Source organism: Bubalus kerabau, chromosome 20 (assembly GCF_029407905.1).
Source record: "Bubalus kerabau isolate K-KA32 ecotype Philippines breed swamp buffalo chromosome 20, PCC_UOA_SB_1v2, whole genome shotgun sequence".
Classification (NCBI taxonomy): domain Eukaryota; kingdom Metazoa; phylum Chordata; class Mammalia; order Artiodactyla; family Bovidae; genus Bubalus; species Bubalus kerabau.
In genome coordinates, this window is record NC_073643.1 from 54,638,799 (window position 1) to 54,658,231 (window position 19,433).

Sequence of the window (19,433 nt, forward strand, 5' to 3'; positions counted from 1 at the left end):
GATTTTACTTTTAAACGATGTTAAATCCATATGTTGTAAATAAATAATATGGATGTGGCTTGCGGTGGGAGCCTGGTTGTCAATGTCCACCCGGCATTTGATTTTAATAATATGAATTCATGGCCCTTTTGAAATTGGGCTCATCTGCTACTGTGGAGTTACTGCCAGCCACAGCATCTTGCTTTCTCCTTGGAATGGCTGCAGAGCTGGCATGCGTGCATGCTTGCTAAGTCAGTTTAGGCGAATGCTCTCACCCACGCTCCCTCTCCTCTGGGTTTTGGAACGAGTGCATGTTTTCCTTGGCTTCATGCGTTCTGCCTCTGAACTCCTACACAGGGAGGAGCTAGTTCTGACCAACGGGTTCCCTTCTATTCTAGGAGTTCCCAGATTCTTTGAAGGAGCAGACACATCTGAAAGAATGGCACATCAGCAATACTCTGATTCAGATCATTCCTAAGTATATTGAACTGTTTCAAGCCATGAGGATTCTGGATCTGCCAAAAAACCAGATCTCCCGTCTTCCAGCTGAAATTGGTATGTTCCTTAGCTGGAACCTTCAGGCCCCTTGTCTGGGAAGTAGGTGACACGGAGAACTCTTCCTTCTCCTGCTGCCCCAGGACGTCGCTGTTCGGGGCTGTTTCATGTCTCTCCAGAGCTGCTGGTTCACAGTGTCCCCTCTGGGTAGTGATGCCAGGATCTCCCTGCATAACTCAGCAGTGCTGACATCTGCCACTTCCTTAGAAATGGCAAGACTCATGAGAGAGCAGTGCTGTGTTTAGAAACTTTTTGGTTTTTTTATTTTAGCTTTAGAAATACAAACATGCAATAATGTATTTATTATAAATATAATATATTATTGCCACATAAGAGTCCACTGATGAGTTTAGTTTAGCTTATGGTTTTATTTTGGTCCAGATTCTTTATTTTCAATCATTCCGTTGTTCACTCGCTTCACCATAAGTGAAGTCCATGATAATGATCGTCACTGCTTTTCTTTCTCTCGTGCGTGAAGCACATGGCTGTTCTGGGTACATAGTCGTTATGATTCTTCTAAGACACTCAAGTCTTTCTGGAGACATATCATCCCCATAAACCTCTGTCATGAGCAGGGCAAAATAATTAAACATTCTAGAAAGACATAAAATGTAGAGTCAACTCTCTCAACAAAGATTATTTCCTGGTATCAAAATTATACACATATCCAATGTTCTTCTAGAGCTCTACATTGTAGCCATATTTATAAATATATGTTAAAATATATGCCCATTAAATATATTTATATGTATGCTTATGTAAACATATATGCACACTAAACATACTTCCATAGAAGAGCTTATACCGTGTTCTCCAGCCTAAGCCTTCTTTTCCCTTATCATACCTTGAAGATGGGGATGGACTCTAGGGTCAGGCTGATTGGGTCTTTCACTTACTGAAAGGTCACCTTAGGCAGGTCACTCACTGGTTTTCAGTTTCTCTATTTGTAAAATGGTGATAATAATAATAATATCTACTTCACAAGGTTGTTGTAAGGATTAAATAGTTAATACAAAGAAAGCGTTTAGAACAGATCAGCCCTCAACAATTGCTAGCCACTGCCACTATCATTGGGCTTCCCTGGTGGCTCAGCTGGTAAAGAATCCGCCTGCAATGCAGGACACCTAAGTTTGATCCCTGGATTGGGAAGATCCCCTGGAGAAGGGAACGGCTACCCACTCCAGTATTCTGGCCTAGAGAATTCCGTGAACTCTATAGTCCATGGGGTCACAAAGAGTCAGACATGACTGACTGGGTGACTTTCACTTCACCACTCCCATCATCATCATCATTGTTATCTTTACATAAATGTTATTTTTCAATATCAATATCAATTTCTTCATTCTCCCTAATGGCTGAGTGAAGATTAGGGTATGCTTTATTTAACTTGTTCTTTAAATATTTTACATTTAAACTAAGTAATTGGATACTAGATCAAAGATTCTGAAGGCACAATTCTAGTCTGGGTAGCTTGGGCAAATACTTTCATTTCTTTGCATCTTTTATCCTCCTTTGTAGGATAAGGGGTCAGACTAGGTGATTTTTTAATAATATTTGCCACCTTTAAAATTCCCTCCCTAGTTGAGTGTTTTTGCATGTCAAAAACACTGTGGGAGGGGAGGGGAAAGAAATCTCAGAAACTTTACACATTCTATACTGGATATAAGTCATACATAAATATCTTATCCACCTTGTAACTTTGAGTCTATTTCAAGTCAACTGAATATAATTCAGCCAAATACAGCCGTGACTTCGGCAGAGTCACAAAAATTCTCCTCACATGGCTGAGAAATATATCATATCCCTAGTTTGAAGATTCTTGTGATGGATAAGTATAAAATTTTTATTGTTACATAGGGCATTCATAAGAAAAGTAAGGGTCAAATAATAAAAAGAGAGTCTTTAGGCGATGTAACTAGCCCTTGTTTTATTCTAGGGAGTTATTTTCTGTTGCTTGCTTGCTTCTTAGATGCTAGTTGAGTTATTAACTTGGAGTGTTTGGAATACATCTTCTTTTCAAGCACAACTATTGTGGACATTTAGGACAAATCATTCCAAATGTGCTGAAAAGAACTAAACATATACTAATTCAAGACATGATCTTTTCCTAGTGGAGTAGGTATAACTCCTTACACACTAGAGAGAAATTAAAAAAAAAAAAATCAACAGAATGTGATAGGCCAGAAAGAGGACTGAAGAGTTGTGTGTTTTTCTGTGTTTTTTTTTTTTTTTTTTTAGCTCTTTTATGTTGAATGGCTCTCTTTTGTAAAGGAAGTGGAACTGGATCTCTTACAGAGCTGTTTTAGAGAATAACTGAGCATTGGCTGAGCAGAGTGGGTGAGGGGAAGTGGTCACCAAATGGGGTATCCTGTTTCTCGTTATCAGGACAATTATTTCTGACATTTGACATCAAGGAATTAAGCATGACAGTTAGCGGTCCTCTTAACTCTGAGGAATAATCATTAAATGGATTTAAAATAGCTAATTATTGAAGTAGTTTAAAACTGTTTACTCAACTAATTTAAAGTATGTAAATTCCTTAATGCTTTCTTTGGGCTCTAGAAGCTAGAAGCCTCTGGACAACAAATTGTACCTCAATTGGATTATATTTTGCTCACTGGCAATTAGGTCTGAGGGCCCTGGGAGAATGGGCTACATAAGTAGGGAGATTTCATTTCAGTTGGAAAAGATCCTGGAACATTGCAGGAAAGGATAGACTCGTTAGCTATTTAGAAATATAATATGCTGGAGCTATGATGCCTGTCTTAGTCCATTCAGACTGCTATAAAAAAAACAGACTGGGTGGTTTTTAAACAAAATAATTTTTTTGCTCACAGTTCTGGAGTCAGATCGGAGTGCCAGCATGGTGGACTGAGGGCCTTTTTCTGGGTTGCACACTTCTTACTGAATCCTCCCATGGTCGAAGGGGCCAGGGAGCTCTGTGGGATCTTTTCTACAAGACCATGGATCCCTCATGGAGCTCCACCCTCATGATCCTACCCAACCATAATTAGCTCCCAAAGACCCCACCTACTAATAATAACATCACTTTTGGGCATTAGGATTTCAACATATGAATTTTCAGACCATAGCAGTGCCTTAAAGGTTTTATTTTGGTTTTTGTGACTTGGGACCCTTGTCACACTGAAAAACTGTTTTTTCCCGGATCTTCAGGCTCATGGTGCTTGATGACAATGCTGTTAACTATCTCTGATGGGGACTACTGAGTTCATCTCAGATGAATAATGCCAAGTTCTTATTTGTTGAGAGAGGAAAAGTAGTGTTTGTATAATGAGGTCAGATATCATGAAAATGTGGCAAGGAGAACAACAATGTGAATACAAACACATACAATTTCTTTATGTCTGTAAATTATTAAAATGTTATATCTGAGGTAGACTTTCCAAAGCTACTACTTTTCTCTGCACTAGCTAGAAGGAACTTGTATACAGTTTTCTCTCCAGTTACCTCTTCTTCTCTTTGCATCCCCTTGCGATAAATGCATGTACGGTTGGTATAAATGTGTCCTTAATGTACTGGAGCAAAGGCCTCCACCAACCAGATCAGGTAACTCTTTAACAGACACATTTACTCTCCTGAGTCTGGAGACTAGACAGCTTAGAACATTCACACTATCTGTGCCAATCTTAACTTTCCTTATTTAAACTGAAGAAGGTTTGTGTCTTACAGAAGCTGGGCCTATGGAGAGCGTTAGTCTGATCACACGCTCCCCAGCCCTCCCCATAAGAGAAACAATCTTTTGTTATTTTATATTAGCCCCCGAATCCATCCTGCTATTTTGACACCAATACCTGACTGTAAGGTTGCAGGTGCAGTGTATACCAGGTGGGTAAGTTAGAGGGGCCACTGATGTTCACAAGATCATCATCATCTTTTAACAGTGAGACCACAAAAATTGACTCCAAAGTGGCTTTACCACCAATATACTGTCTTTCTTTGTTTCCCTTTCTCATTTATAAAATGGCAAGAAAATTTGTATTTTCAGTGCCTGCTCTGCAAAAGTAAACAATACTTTTGGTTTTCTAACTTTTAAACTTAGATTAAGAATGTTAAAGTAATGCTTTAGATCATGCGTGACATGATTTTTGGAATATTAAATATATTTACTCTTGTACTGGTTTCTGATTTGAAACTGGTCATACGTTTAGTCAATCAAGACAGAAGTGGGATGTGGTGTTTCTCCATCAATCTGTTCTTGCCTAATATTCTTAGTGTGTTCACTTCCTGCCTGTGAAAGGGATTTAGGCTTTTTAAAAGCACACATATTCTTTAGGAAGCACAATATGTCATAATTAATAAATGCAAATATGAAGTGAAAATAAATGAATTCCATGCAGCCTATGAACAGTCTCCTTGTTGAAGTCATTTACCATGTACATTGAGCTTTGTGTGTATTTCAGTACTTAGCTTGCCTCCCATCAGAGTCTGCCCCTAGGAACTGGACCACTTCAAAGCCATTGCCTGTTACTTCATTCATCATACGATTTTAGAGAGGTTTGCAGGTTTTGGGCCCTGACTCAGTCTATGTGGAGGAAAAATCCCCCACATCCCCCTTGCCTATAGTTTCACAAAGGATTAAACAGATAAAAAATAAGCAAAAAATGCTCTGATCTATGACCAAAATGCTTAAGATAAAAGATGAGCAGACATTTAATCAGAGTGCTTAGAAAACAAACACAAAATCATGTTTCATGCCTTCGCCACCATCATTTATACAAATGTTTTACATCTTCGTTTTGTTTTTTGTCCTTAAAAGACCTTAATGAACCTGCACCATGCCTGTTGATTTTTTCTGATAACAGGTTGTTTGAAGAACCTCAAGGAACTCAACGTGAGTTTCAACCATCTGAAGAGCATTCCTCCAGAACTGGGAGACTGTGAAAATCTAGAGAAACTGGATTGTTCTGGAAATCTAGAATTAACCGAGCTCCCTTTTGAAGTAAGAAAGAAACATTTTTGCATGGTGATTTACTTTTACTTGGTTTGTGACATGGAATGGTCTATAATATGGGGAAAAAGTTTTAGAAGATAAAATCCATCTTTACTTAAGTCACATTTTCATGACATTTTAATCATCCTAAACCAGCTAATATAAAGTCTTTAGAAATGTACTTACACTTGGCTACAACCCAAATTTAATTTCAGAGCTGCTATCAAAAGAAAACTAGGCAAAATAAATCCTATTTTCATGCAAGGTATTTTTATCTAATGTCTATTTAATATGTGATGCCTGATGTCCATAATGCAGATCCCAACTTGTTTACCCATAATGTAGAAAAAAATTGGAAATAAATAAGGTGGATAAAATTTTAAAAAATTTAAATGCAGATAAGTAAAAGAGCCCATAGATATGATTCGAGAAGTCCATTAATTAAAAAATATCCATTTGTTTCTTTTTTGTCTGTATTCATTGGGGAAATGATTTTAAATTATTTTCTGATAAAATGAAACAGATGAAAGTCAACAGTTTTTGTTGTTAAATAAAACTCAACAAGCTTCTTGTGCTTGAAGAGCAATAAGGATCTCACAAATCCTGCTGCTAATGAATAGGCTAAAAATAGTGTCGCTGGTAAGGCTCTGACAAGGCCCTGGCCACTGACTCTGTCTAGTCCTGGAAGGCGTATTCTTCTTTCCTGGAAACATCTGGGTGAGAGGGAGTGGCTGCTTAGCACCTGTGTGACCCAGGACATGCCAAGGGATGGTCCTGGTGAGGGGGCACAGCCAGGGCTCAAGGTTTTCCCACAAGCTTCTCGTTCCCCAGTGCTCCCATGTTTACAGAGAGGCCCAGTCCTCTCCCAGATGTGCAGGCTGGCAGCAAGCCAACTCACCTTTGACCTCTCTTGCTCCCGTGCCCCATGTCCACTCCATGAGTAAGTTCTGTTGGGCATGCCCTTCCGAATAACAGTGGAGATTTCTGATCGTTTGCCGTGTCTCTTTACCAATTCAAGTGTGAGGCTCCTGAAGACTTGCCAGAACCCATTAAGACAGGCTTCGCTACGTCACACTACTCTTTGAGGCTTACACTTTCTGTCTTCTCTGGCTTTGCACATGCTGTTCCCCTCCTGAGTGTCCTCCCCAACCTTTCCACCTGTCAAGGAACCTCAGGACCCAATTCAAACACTCCATTCTCTGTGACTCTTTCCTGACCCCTGACTCTCACCTCACTCCTTTTTCTGTGTTACTGAGTGTTGCAAATTGGAAACTTCTTCACACTAGTTCTTACTACATAAATTAGCCTTGCTCATTTATGAAAATACAAACACCTCAAGGGCAGCCGCTGTGAGCTATTCGTCTTATCACCCCTAGAAGGTAGCACAGTGAACAACACACAACAGGTGTTCAGAATATATTCTGTATTTATCTGTTTTGTGTATGTTCACATAAATGCCTTTGGAAAGAGACGTCAATCTAAAAATTATTAGTTGAACTTAATTCCCACTGTTAAAAACTAATTAGACACAACATTGTAATAAATCAATGCTACCCCAATAAATTAAAAAATTAAAAAGTAATTAGAATATTTTGTTATTCCTTCCTAGTTAAGTAATTTGAAGCAAGTTTCATTCGTAGATATCTCAGCAAACAAGTTTGCCAGCGTCCCGATCTGCGTCCTGCGGATGTCTAATTTGCGGTGGTTGGATATCAGCAACAATAACCTGAGTGACCTGCCACAAGACATAGACAGGTAGCTACTTGCATTCTGAAGGTGCAGTACATGAACTAGTCACTAACATTTCAAACATGCCCGACACATGAGTGTTTTCCAAGATCAACTAATTTTCCAGAGTTTCTTGGTTCTGAGAAATTAGTTTGGTTCTTTATAGAATAAGACAGTTGTCAGTCTACATCATACAGATACATGTACAACTGACCCTTGAACAATGAGGGACTTAATCTGCATATAATTTCTTGTTGGTCTCTGTACCAGGGATTCCTCTGCATCTGCAGATTCAACCAACCACAGATCCATGCAATACTGTAATATTTACTGTTGAAAAATATCTGCATGTGAGTGGACTCACACAGTTCAGACCTATGTTGTTCAAGGGTCAACTGTGTGTATATATATATATATATATATATATATATATGTACAGTTTAAACACAATGTATATATACACACACATATATATATGTATATGTGTGTGTGTGTAACACAATTTGAACACATCTTTGTTTTACTTTAGTCCTCAGTAGAATGGAAGTTTAGCTTTCCCTTACTCCCCAGGAGTAGAAAAGTAAATTCATTATGTATGGAATAGAAACATATCATTCTATATAGGATATAAGGATAATTTTTATCAGTTTCATTTATTGCTTTATTATACATAATGTTTCAAACAAAATTGATATGCTTAGTAAGGTTTTTAAATTTTCTCCTTTCAAATAGCTACATTTCATTTTTTAAAAAATAGCTATTATACAGAGTCATGTAAGATAGATTCATTCATTTATTCAATCAGCCAATATTACTAGGCTTCTGTATGGCAGGCCCAGGAAGTGGGCTGAGTTCAAGTGTGAATGAAACAAACTTTCTGGCCTCTTGGACTCCATAGTGTTCATCATAAAGTAGAATAGTAAGCTGTTGGGACACAGGAACTGAAAATGGCTTGGTCCTGAATGCTATCTCATGACCTTTCTCTACTCCTGGGACATGTGATGTATATGGATGCTTTCCTGGTTTATGAGACTAAGTGGGAGTTGTTTTAGTTTGAAACACAAGGGGAACTTTGTGAAATATTTTGTGGGATCAGTCAAAATTTTGCAGATGAGTGAAATAAAAAGCTAGAGAGGCAGGCATTGAGCTACAAGACAGTGGAAAAGAGAGAATAACATATTTGGACCATATTTTGCTCATTTCCTTCTCACTCTGCCAGTTTATTTATATTTTAAAGTTAAAGCATGATGAGAGAATAGTAACTGTGTTCTCACAAGAGGAAATATGTTACCAAAATTTGTTTATCCTCACTGCAGCTCTAATATGATTTCTTTCTCATATCTACCTGTGGGAACAGAGTAGATATTAGATAGAATGGCAGATACACTGATTTTATAAGTTCCATCATGGCCTACTGTATATTGTGTAATTTGCTTATCCTGCTGCTATATCTGTATCTTCCATTGCCAATTAATTCAGTAAAAACTTAAAAAACAAAAAACCCAAATCATGTCACCCGGTATGACTTTATTTAAATCGTGTAGCCAGTTTATTCTTATAAGGGTCATATATAAAAAATAAACTAAGTAGGGATTTCCTACTAGAATTTATCTGTAATTCACTTTTCTTGGCTGTGAGGCTAAGTCCTTGAGTTCTAATCTCTTTCACGTCTTCTTAGGCTAGAAGGACTGCAGACCTTTCTCCTGTACAAGAACAAGCTCACATACCTTCCTTATGCCTTGCTTAACCTTAAGAAGCTCACCTTGTTAGTCGTCAGCGGGGACCACTTGGTGGAGCTCCCAACAGCCCTCTGTGACTCCTCCACCCCTTTAAAGTGAGTAGACGGCCCAGTAGAGACCCATTCAGACACAAGGTAAGAGCGAGGAGCCCCTGGAGCCTGGGCCTCCGTCTCAGGAACCATGTTCAATGGTTCTCCTACTCGGAGAACAAGAAATTCTGGCGCTTTCATATGGAATTTTGAAGTTTTTGGCCAATGGCATGGGGAGGTATAGCTCAAAGGATTTCTGGATAAATGCTACCTGCTGGCTGAAGGCACAGAGGGATATGTGCCCAGGGCACAAATACACACACACACACACACACACACACACATAGATAAATACATATAAAATCATAAGTAACATATAAAAAGGAATCTGGATTAAGCCACAAATTAAATATAGGAAGGAGGCTATAAAATGAATGAGAATTGCCAGGTTGATGATGATAACAACGATAGATACATGATGTATTTAACACCTGTCCATCTTGAGACCCCATTAAAATGAGGGGAGAAAATGTATAGACCCACAACGATGAAAGAAGCAGCTAAGGCCCTCACAGAATGAGAGGTCCCAACACATTTCTGGGAGATACTCAGCAGAGGCACACTGGTGACTGATGGAAATAGGATGAGATTGGCTGAAGCTCAGAGGGCAAACAGAGAGATGAGCCATATCCTGGAGGACTCCAAAGATGCATGGTAGTCGGATTTCAGGTATGGAAGGTGTAGACTGAGCCATGGTGCTAAAAACAGAAGGAGCAAAAGGAAAGCTTCGTACAAACGGGTGAACCCCTGCCTTCCAGATCTCCTCCTTGATTTCATTGGGCAGATCACTCAGCACCAAGAGTCTAGCCCACTGATCAAAAGTGTGAGGTTTGCTTTAGGGAGGCCCTGAGGGAATGACCCTGGACTTTTGTGTTTGGAGATTCCCCAGGGGACTGATTTGCTCCCTGAGTGGTCAGCCACAGCGGGGCTGTCCACTGGGCAGACACTGTCTGCATATAAAGATGCCCAGACAACATTTTGCTGTCTTATTTTCAAAATACAAAGGTATCTGTAAGACTTACCAGATACCAAGAGTACTGGAGTGGGTTGCCATTGCCTTCTCCCAGATAATTGTCACAAACATACAAATATTATAAACTGGTTTTCAATTCTAGAATCAAACTGCAAACAAGATAAAAAAGTTAAATGTGGTTACAGATTGGAACGTGGATGGTATTGACATTAACAATGTAAAACTACACAATGTCTGTGATGTGCTTTGAAAGGCTTCAAAAAATCAGGTGGCTTGATGGGTGGCTAGAGGAGTGGGTAGATCAGTGGATGGGTATGTGATAAAGCAAGTACAGTAAAGTGTTAAATGTGGAACCTAGGAGTGGGTACAGGGGTGTTCATTGTAACATTTTCCAACTTTGCTGAATGTTTGAAAAAGTTTCATAATAAAATGTTGAAAAAATAAAAGTATAGATAAAAATTGGGAGGGAGGAAGGTTAGGGAAATAGAGGGAGTTGAAGATAAGGGAAGGAATACCTTCACCTGATTGAACAACATTAAAGTATTTTTCCATGGTAAAAGATAATTTCAAATAGATTCAGTAAAAACAGTGATGGACCAATGACAAATTTCTTTGAGATGGGAGAGGAGCGAAGGGGTAGGGCTGCTTTACATAAAAAGTATCATTGTGTTATTCAAATTTTAAGATATGTACAGTGTTTACTTTGATAAAAAATGAAGGATGATAAAATATAGGTATATGTCTTATTTTTGGATTAAAAAAAGTGATAAAAATTCAATGAAAGAAATTGCAAATGAAAAGTTAAATGGATCTATGTATATAAGAAGTAAAGCCTTTTTGCTTTCCCCATATTTAGCTATTAAATAAAGTTAAAAGGAAAATTAACTGGGATATATATATATATATATATAAAGCTAGCAGCTATGTGGCTGATATCATATATATACACATATATGTATATTCGTAATATAGGTATGTAACATCTCTTCTACAAACCAAAGCAAGTAGATTAAATTCCCCAAGACTTAGTAGGGCCTACAATTGCAACCAAAGACTGTTTGAAAGATTTCCTATTTTGAATAGATATATTTGTAGAATCTTTCACATCAAAAGATCTTTCAAAATTGTGAAGAAATTAGGTCAAATGCCATTTTGGCTTGTCTCCTTTAGCTTTTTTTTTTTTTGTCACAGTAGTCCATATTTTAAATATTTCTTTGATGGGGATTTCATCTGAGCCCTTTTCAACATAGCCACAACATTTTAAGAGTTTGCTGCCACTAATTGGGAGTAGTATCAAACATAGTAAGGCATCATATCTGATGGAGAGGTTAAGTGTTATTGTTCACCTCATGCCCACTGTCCTCTGTCTGTGGCTAAGTACCTCTCATTTTCCCAACAAGCCTCTGCACAGTCTGGTATAAACTGAATCCAGTAATCCTATTGGATTTCTGGACAGTGAAATTCCACCGGTGACGCTATTATTATGTGGTCAGCTGTGACTTCCAAGAAGAAGTGAGAAATTGGGATTGAGTGCCACAAAGGTTGACTTCTGAGATTTTTGCACAATTACAAGTGCACAGGTGAAAGTGGTGGTATTTTCCATATTCTCTTGAATAGATTCGTAAGTCTTATGGACAATCCTCTTGAGAATACCCAGTGTCAAGATGGTGATGAAATGATGGAGAGTGAACGAGATCGCCAACATTTTGATAAAGAATTTATGAAAGCCTATATTGAAGATCTTAAAGAAAGAGGTAGGTTATTCATATGTAAAATTATTAAAAATGAGTGTATAGAATTCCAGTCACTCATGCAACACATTTATTGCTGTAAGCCAAACTAAAGAAAACTTGATTGGTTAGGGGCAGGGTACTTTGTAAATTATTTTCTATTTACCAAAAAAGAAAAAGAGAGAGATACATTTCCTTTCGTTAAATAATCAAAATTTCCTAGTGTATTAGCCTGCTTAATACATCCTCAACCATGTGACAGAGAAGCTGGGAAATATGCAAATGTGAAGGTTGCATTACTAACTTTATGTGGGATTGTAATGAAATGATATTGATAGAATAGTATTTTAATTAATAGAACAGAAGTTTCCATGTCAAAATCCATTTAAATTTAACTTCTAAAAAAGTCATCTGTTACATAAATCAAAGTACACCTGTAAAATATCACAAAAGGAAAAAACAAAATGACAGATTAGTGTGTGTATGGTAAGTTGCTTCAGTCGTGTCCTGTTCTTTATCACCCTACGTACTGTAGCCCTCCAGGCTCCTCAGCCCATGGGGATTCTCCAGGCAAGAATTCTAGAGTGGGTTGCCATGCCCTCTTCCAGAGGATCTTCCTAACCCAGGGATCGAACCCACATCCCTTACATTTCCATTGGCAGGCTGGTTCTCTACCACTAGTGCCAGCGGGCAGATTAGTAAGTAGATGCATTTAGTTTTGGTTTCGCGTAACTAAGTGATACATACAGAGGAACAGGGCAGTCACAGTGCCTCAGGAAAGGGTGGACATGTTTTCCCCAGTGGCTGTTTCCAAAGTGTTCCAGAAGCCTTAGAACTCCTTCCTCCTGTCAGAAACATAGACTCGAGGAAAGGCATCAATTAGTCTTTGTTCTTCTTTTTTGCTGCCTCTTTTCTTTTTTTTCCTTTTCTGAGCGTGGGTGCCCACAAGTTATCTCTTATTTTTTCCAGTTCTCTTTTTTTTTGATAAGCTGGGTACAGACCTGAATGAAAGATGTCGTGCATGTGGATTTAGGGAGGTTGTAGCCCTGGCCCCGTGACTCTGAAGACAAGCACTTGGGGACAGGTTCCCTCAGTCACTCTCAGAAAGTATCATACATGTGAGCTTATTGCTCCCTTGTTAGTGGGTATCTGAAGATGATAAGTCACATTCAGATATTCAGGTATCTCATGACATTAATGAAAAATACCATTTATTGGCAAAGTAAAATTTTTCCAGTTAAAATAAGAAAATTTCTATACAGTTACCTCTCATGTGTTTGTCCGTCCTTAATCCTGAATCCTGAAATGTTATGAAATAAATTAGAAATTTATATTAAACATGAAACTGAAATGCCAGAACCATTTATTTGTCAAAATTTATCTTTGGGTTGTATAATTTTCCTCTTGCAGAAAACTTTCTTGTATTTTATTCATTTGTTCATAATTCTGTTATAGTGCTATTATAAAAATGTAAGAATGGATTAGAGAAAACAGGTATTAATCTTTCCATCTATGTGGCCAGCAATAAAAATGGTTTGATTTTAAAAGTTAACTTTAGTGATAATAGGTTTTGAATCCATTTGTTTATTTCTAAATAATTATCATAATTCTATCCTTCTTATGGGCTTCCTGGTGGCTCGCGGTCAAAGAATATGCCTGCAATGCAAGAGATGCAGAAGATGTGGGTTCGAATCCCTGGGTAGGGAAGATCCCCTGGAGAAGGAACTGGCAACCCACTCCAGTATTCTTGCCTGGGATATCTCATGGACAGAGGAGCTGGTGGGCTGCAGTCCACAGGGTCGCAAAGAGACATGAATGAGCAACTGAGCATGCATGCACACACTCACACATCCTTCATATATTCATGTTAGGTTGAACTAAATGATATTGCCAGTATTCAGCTGTGTTTGACCTACAAAAATGGTGATTTCATAATAGATCAACCTAGATGTGGTTGGACATATGCTTTGAATTTTTTTAAGTTTCTTTCTTCTTCATTGTGCTCTTTTCTCTTTTCTCTCCTTCCCTTTCAGACTAATGTCTGAGTTAGAGAGTTCATCACTGTAAGGAAAAGAACATAGATTTAGTGGGACTTCCTTGGCAGCCCACTGGTTAAGACTCTGCCTTCCCTATGCAGGGGGTGAGGGTTCAATCCCTGGTTAGGGAACTAAGATCCCACATGCTGCAGGGTGCAGCCACAATAAATAAATAAATAAATTTGTTTTAAAAAGTAGATTTAGTGAGTCTGTGTGGATGTCCAACTTTGTACGATTCAAGAATGTTGAAGAAGTGAGGCCCTTCCCTGGTCCTCACACTTCAATGAACATGAGAATCAGCTACAGGCTCCACTCAGAATTTTTGAGTCATCAGGTCTGGGGTGGGGCCTGAGAATGTGCATTTCTCAGAGGTTCCCAGGTGATACTGATGCTTTGAGTCTGAGAACCATTGGTATAGACCAGCCTTTGAAAAAATTTGGCTGTGAAGAGAGAAAGAGTGTGCAGCAATCAGTGGGAAGAGCAAGAATGATAAAATGATTATTAATAAGATGGTGATTGGTTTAGGAATAGCCCAGACTTCTCTTATAAACCATATTCCCTTCTACCTGGCATCTATAGTTCTTGGCTGTATATTTCTATTTTATAACCTTTTATTATTTTAGGCTCATACAGTTTCCAGTATGTTGATGTAGCTTGTGTAAGGTGGTTGGAAAGATTGCAAAAGAATGAGGATTAATAATAAGTTAATCTTCAGGACTTTCCTGATGGTCCAGTGGTTAAGAATCCGCCTTCCAAGGCAGGGGATACAGGTTTGATATCTGGTTGAGGAACTAGATCCTGTATGACACACAGCAACTAAACTTGCATGCTGCAACAAACACCCAGTGCAGGAAAAAAAAAGAAAAAATATATGTAAATTTAAAAATTAAAAATCAATCTTAAATAATGCATTCTTCTATCTTAGGTCTAAATATCTCTAAAGCATGATTACACATTTGTTGTGATTGACTTAATGGTGATAAATAAATGCATTTATCTCTATACTTGGAGTATGAAATGGCAATAATTTGAATTTTGCTGTAGTTACACTTCATAATAAGATGTGGAGTGGTTGAGTATATATTTTTCTTTTTGTTGCAGAATCTGTTCCCAGCTATACCACCAAAGTATCTTTCAGCCTTCAGCTTTGATGCCATCCATCAGAAGACTACAGAATTTTCCTGACCTGTGGAGCTGTAAATCTTCCTGCTGTGGGTTGTCATAGAGAAATAATGGCTTGGGCTTAAAGGCAAAGTCTAGAAACCACTGTCATAGTTATTAGGAAAAATGATTTTCAAATTTCAAATATGTGAATACCTCTCTCTGTGGACTGGAGAATCGATAAATGGGTTTATATATTGATATTTAAAGGTTCATTTGCATTTACTTGTTTCCAAATAATACACATTTAATATTTTAAAAAATGTGTTATTTTTAAAAATTATCACTTAAAAGACCAAATTTTGAAGTTGACTGCATTGTTTTTGGAGATCCAGGGATAAAGGGGTGTTGAAAAGAGTATTTATATTGAACTAGTCAGATGAGAGTTTATTTTGTTATTTTGAAAGAGTTTTAATGCATCATTTCTTTTACTGAGGACGGTTTTCCTTGGGTTTATACAGATTGCTATTTTCGTATGTTTTAAGTTGTATTTTACCAAGTTTAGGCTTTCAGGAAAGACTTTAGGTATAATCTGGGCCTTGAAGGTAGAAAGACAGGCTGGATTGTCTGTCCAGGCATTGGGCTCAGGTGGTGCTCTGGTGGCTGTAGAGGAGGACGTGTAGGCCTGGCTGGTCATGGGAAGCCTGGGGGGGCCCCATGGATGGTCAGCCTGCCACGAGAGGGCCTCCTGGGGGTCCAAGGATGCATGCCAGAGCACAGAGCAGAGGCATTGCCTCCGGGGACCCGTCCTCCTGTACCCATCATATAAGGTAGCAGGAATGACTAGTCCACACTGATGAGGAGTCCCTCGCAAGGCTTCCCTGAGGTGCCACAGGAAGACTTTGCTCACGGGTGAGCCACTGCGGTCCAGAGAGAGCAGAGGAGACTGAGTTTACATGGGCAAAGAAGGAGTTCATTAGGGGGCTTTGAACTTTGGTATCACATTATAGGATTTGGAGAAATTATACAAATATCTATTTTTATACTATTATCTTGGGCTAAAATAAACAAGATTGTGAATATGTTGAAGATAAGTTTAAACAAGTAACTTTTGTGACTAAGATGGAAAAATTGCATATATTCATATGTGTTAATATCAATCCACTCCTTTGTGGTCTAGCCGAGCACTGTCCAGTAGAACTTTCTGCTGTGAAGGAAGCGCTCTGCATCTGTGCTGTCTACTTTCATAACTACAAATGTATGTGCTTCTTGAGCTCTTGAACTATGTCTGGTAAACTTTTAATTACATTTAAATTTAAATAGCCAAAGGTAACACCATGTTGGACAGCACAAGTCAAGTCAGTTGGGTTTTTTAGAAGTTAATCAGGACTAGAAGTGAGCATTTTTTATTTCTTTATCTGAAGAACCAAAGGGGTTAGTACTGACACTCAATATTTTGTTTTCATAGGTTTAATCATACTTCTAAACATTTTATCCTCAACAGATATAAAACAGGCAGAACAGTCTAAAGCCACATAGTAATGGTTCCATAGAGCACTGCTTCAACTTAAAGGCAAACTCTGAGAGGTAGGTTAAGAGATGAAAAGAGTAGGAGAGTCTCTTTTCTCAATTAAATGAGAAGTCACTTTAATTGAACCTCAAACAGTTGTGTTTTTATTTATAGCACTTTACAAATATAATGCAAATTTATCAGTTGTACTATGTGAATGATTTTGGAATTTTATTTCACGCCACAGCATATGTTACATAACAGCCAAATGGAAAATGTACCTCAAAAGGGGGGGAATGAGGGCTTTCACATAAATTGACTGTCCATAACTCATGTAAAATTTATTTCAATAAAACCAGTCTTTTGTGCAAAAAAACCCCTTATATCGATGTTACATAAAAATAACTGAAAAAGTACTGAATACATTGATATGTAATTATTTCATATTATATAACATCCCATAATGTTTATTATGTTTAATAACATAATTAAAGAACTATAGCTTAAATATGAGGCTTGTAGAAATACTCTTTATGCATATAAATGTAAAAATGCAGAAAGATTCTAAAGTAGATTAAGCATCTTAGTGGAAATAAAAGCGATCTGAACATTTTACATGATGCATATGGATTGATTCATAATTTGGAAAAGTAATTTACATAGAATATAGGTATAAATATTAAAGCAATATGAATGAAAGAATATATAATTCTTAGGAGAAAAATGTTCAGGTTCCAAAAGCTTATTATGATACCCATTTTTCATATGTTGAAAGTAAAGGGGTAAAGACACTTTGGTGAAATCATTGAGTAGTGCATTTTAATTAATAACAAGACCTACACTAGATGTCTTGTCTTCAGCTGTCTAGAATGACCATTTGACATGCTTGCCAAACACCAGTTTAGGGTAACTCAGGACTGTGAGGAGCAATCTCTGGAAATCAGTTACTGTCTTTCCCTCCTATTCTTTCCTGCCTTGATGCATCTCCCTACTTTTGAGTGGAAAGAAAACTTAGATACCTTTAGTGATTTTTTTTTAAATTGAAGTGTAGTTGATGTGTGATATTGTGTTAGTTACAGGTGTACAGCAAAGCGATTCAGTTATACATATATTTATTCTTTTTCAGATTATTTATAGCTTATTACAGAATATTAAGTAGAGTTCCTGTGCTCTACAGTAGGTTATCTATTTTATAATGTCTGTATGTTAACCCCAAGCTGCTAATTTATCCCTCCCCCCACATTTCCCCTTTGGTAACTGAAAGTTTGTTTTTGAAACCTGTAGAGTCTGTTTCTGTTTTATAAAGAAGTGCATTTGTATTATTTTTAAAAATTAGATTCCACATATGAGTAATGTATGTGATATTTGTCTTTCTGTTTGACTTAGTTCTCTTAGTGTGATCATCTCCATGTCCATCCATGTTGCTGCAGATGGCATTATTTCATTCTTTTTTTATGGCTGAGTATACACATACCACATCTTTATACTGTCCTCTGTCAATGGACATTTAGACTGCTTCCATGTCTTGGGTATTGTAAATGGTGCTGCAGTGAGCATTGGGGGTGCATGTATCTTTTAGAAGTATGTTTTACGTCAGATATATGTCCAGGAATGGGATTGCTGGATCATATGGTAGCTCTATTTTTAATTTTTTAAGGAAACACCATACCGTTATCCAGCTTTCCTGGTGGTTCAGTGGTAAAAAATATGCATGCCCATGTAGGAGACGTGGGTTCAGTCCCAGGGTTGGGAAGATCCCCTAGAGAAGGAAATGGCAACCCACTCCAGTACTCTTGCCGGGAAACTCCCATAGACAGAGGGGCCCGGCGGACTACAGTCCATGGGGTCACAAAGGGTCGAACATGACTGAGCGACCAAACACACAAACTGTTTTCCACAGTGGCTGTGCCAATTTACATTCCCATCAATAGTGTAGGAGGGTTCCCTTTTCTCCACACACTCTCCAGCATTTATTGTTTGTAGATTTTTTGATGATGTCACACTTTCTGACCCATGTGACGTGATACCTCATTGAAGTTTTGACTTGCATTTCTCTGATAATTAGTGATGTTGAACACTTTGTCATGCGCTTTTGGCCATATGTGTGTCTTCTTAGTTATTGTTCTGTGGTGTACATAGGTTTAAATGCTTATTTTATGGTATGTACATTGTTTTTATTTCTAAAAATTAGGAAATTACATCTGAACTTTAAAATTTGAAATGGTGCCAAACTTCAGCGTTCGTAGGCAACTCAAATATCTCTGCTTAGAGTCTCCAGCTGTGTCATCAGAATGAAAAATTGAGATGCTTCTGTCATTTTATTGCAGTGTAATATAAATTACAGGAGAAGCAAATTACAGTTCAGTAGGCCTTAACTCATAATTCTTAGGAAGGAAAGCAGCAGAACCCTGGTGCTGGGACCAAAGAAGATACGATGGTACACAGATGAACTTGCCTTGACTGTGAAATTCACCAGGGGGACAGAGAGGACCCAAGGCTGAGCCTGCACCGGTAGAGGTGTGGCTTTGAGGGGAGAAGGGACACTGTCTGGGGTTAGGATTTCAGTCTTTACTAATCAGCTGCTACACCACAATCTATTTTCACTTGTAACTGGTCAACCCCAGGTAGCTCCTGTAACTCAGGTACTAGTGATGAATTGGTCCAAAATAGATCTGGTTCTCACTGAGAGCACGTTTATTCTTGTGACTTTCTGAATATATTTGGTAACCTCCTGAAGGGACCGATAGTCAACACTGGAACTCAAGGAGCGGGGATTGCAAGGCCAGCTCTTTTACAAATGCACTGTACCGTCCTGAGAAAAATCACTTCACTTTGGGGGAGTCTCATTTTCCCCACCTGCAAAAAACAGAGGTGGAGAAGACAATCTTTAAGGCTGATCCCCACTTTAAGATGTAATGATTTGCTTTCCACTAGGAACCCCCTTTTTAAAAACAATTTTAATTAAAAAATTTTTGATTTTGTTTTTTGTTTTTGGCTGTGCTAGGTCTTTGTCGCTGCTCAGGCTTTTTCTCTAGTTGCGGT

At 38.1% G+C, this 19,433-nt stretch overlaps 1 protein-coding gene across 2 annotated transcripts in view; it reads left to right on the forward strand.

Annotated features, from left to right (window-relative positions):
• Positions 1-17,006, forward strand: part of LRRC2 (leucine rich repeat containing 2) — a 40,367-nt gene extending 23,361 nt beyond the window's left edge. For both annotated transcript variants that reach the window (XM_055558720.1, XM_055558721.1), the window contains exons 4-9: positions 378-534; positions 5,358-5,494; positions 7,095-7,240; positions 8,892-9,047; positions 11,632-11,768; positions 14,882-17,006. In XM_055558720.1, the coding sequence (XP_055414695.1) occupies positions 378-534; positions 5,358-5,494; positions 7,095-7,240; positions 8,892-9,047; positions 11,632-11,768; positions 14,882-14,931 (783 nt within the window). In that variant the 3' untranslated portion in view covers positions 14,932-17,006. The remainder of the gene's footprint in view (positions 1-377; positions 535-5,357; positions 5,495-7,094; positions 7,241-8,891; positions 9,048-11,631; positions 11,769-14,881) is intronic.
• Positions 17,007-19,433: the final 2,427 nt, after the last annotated feature.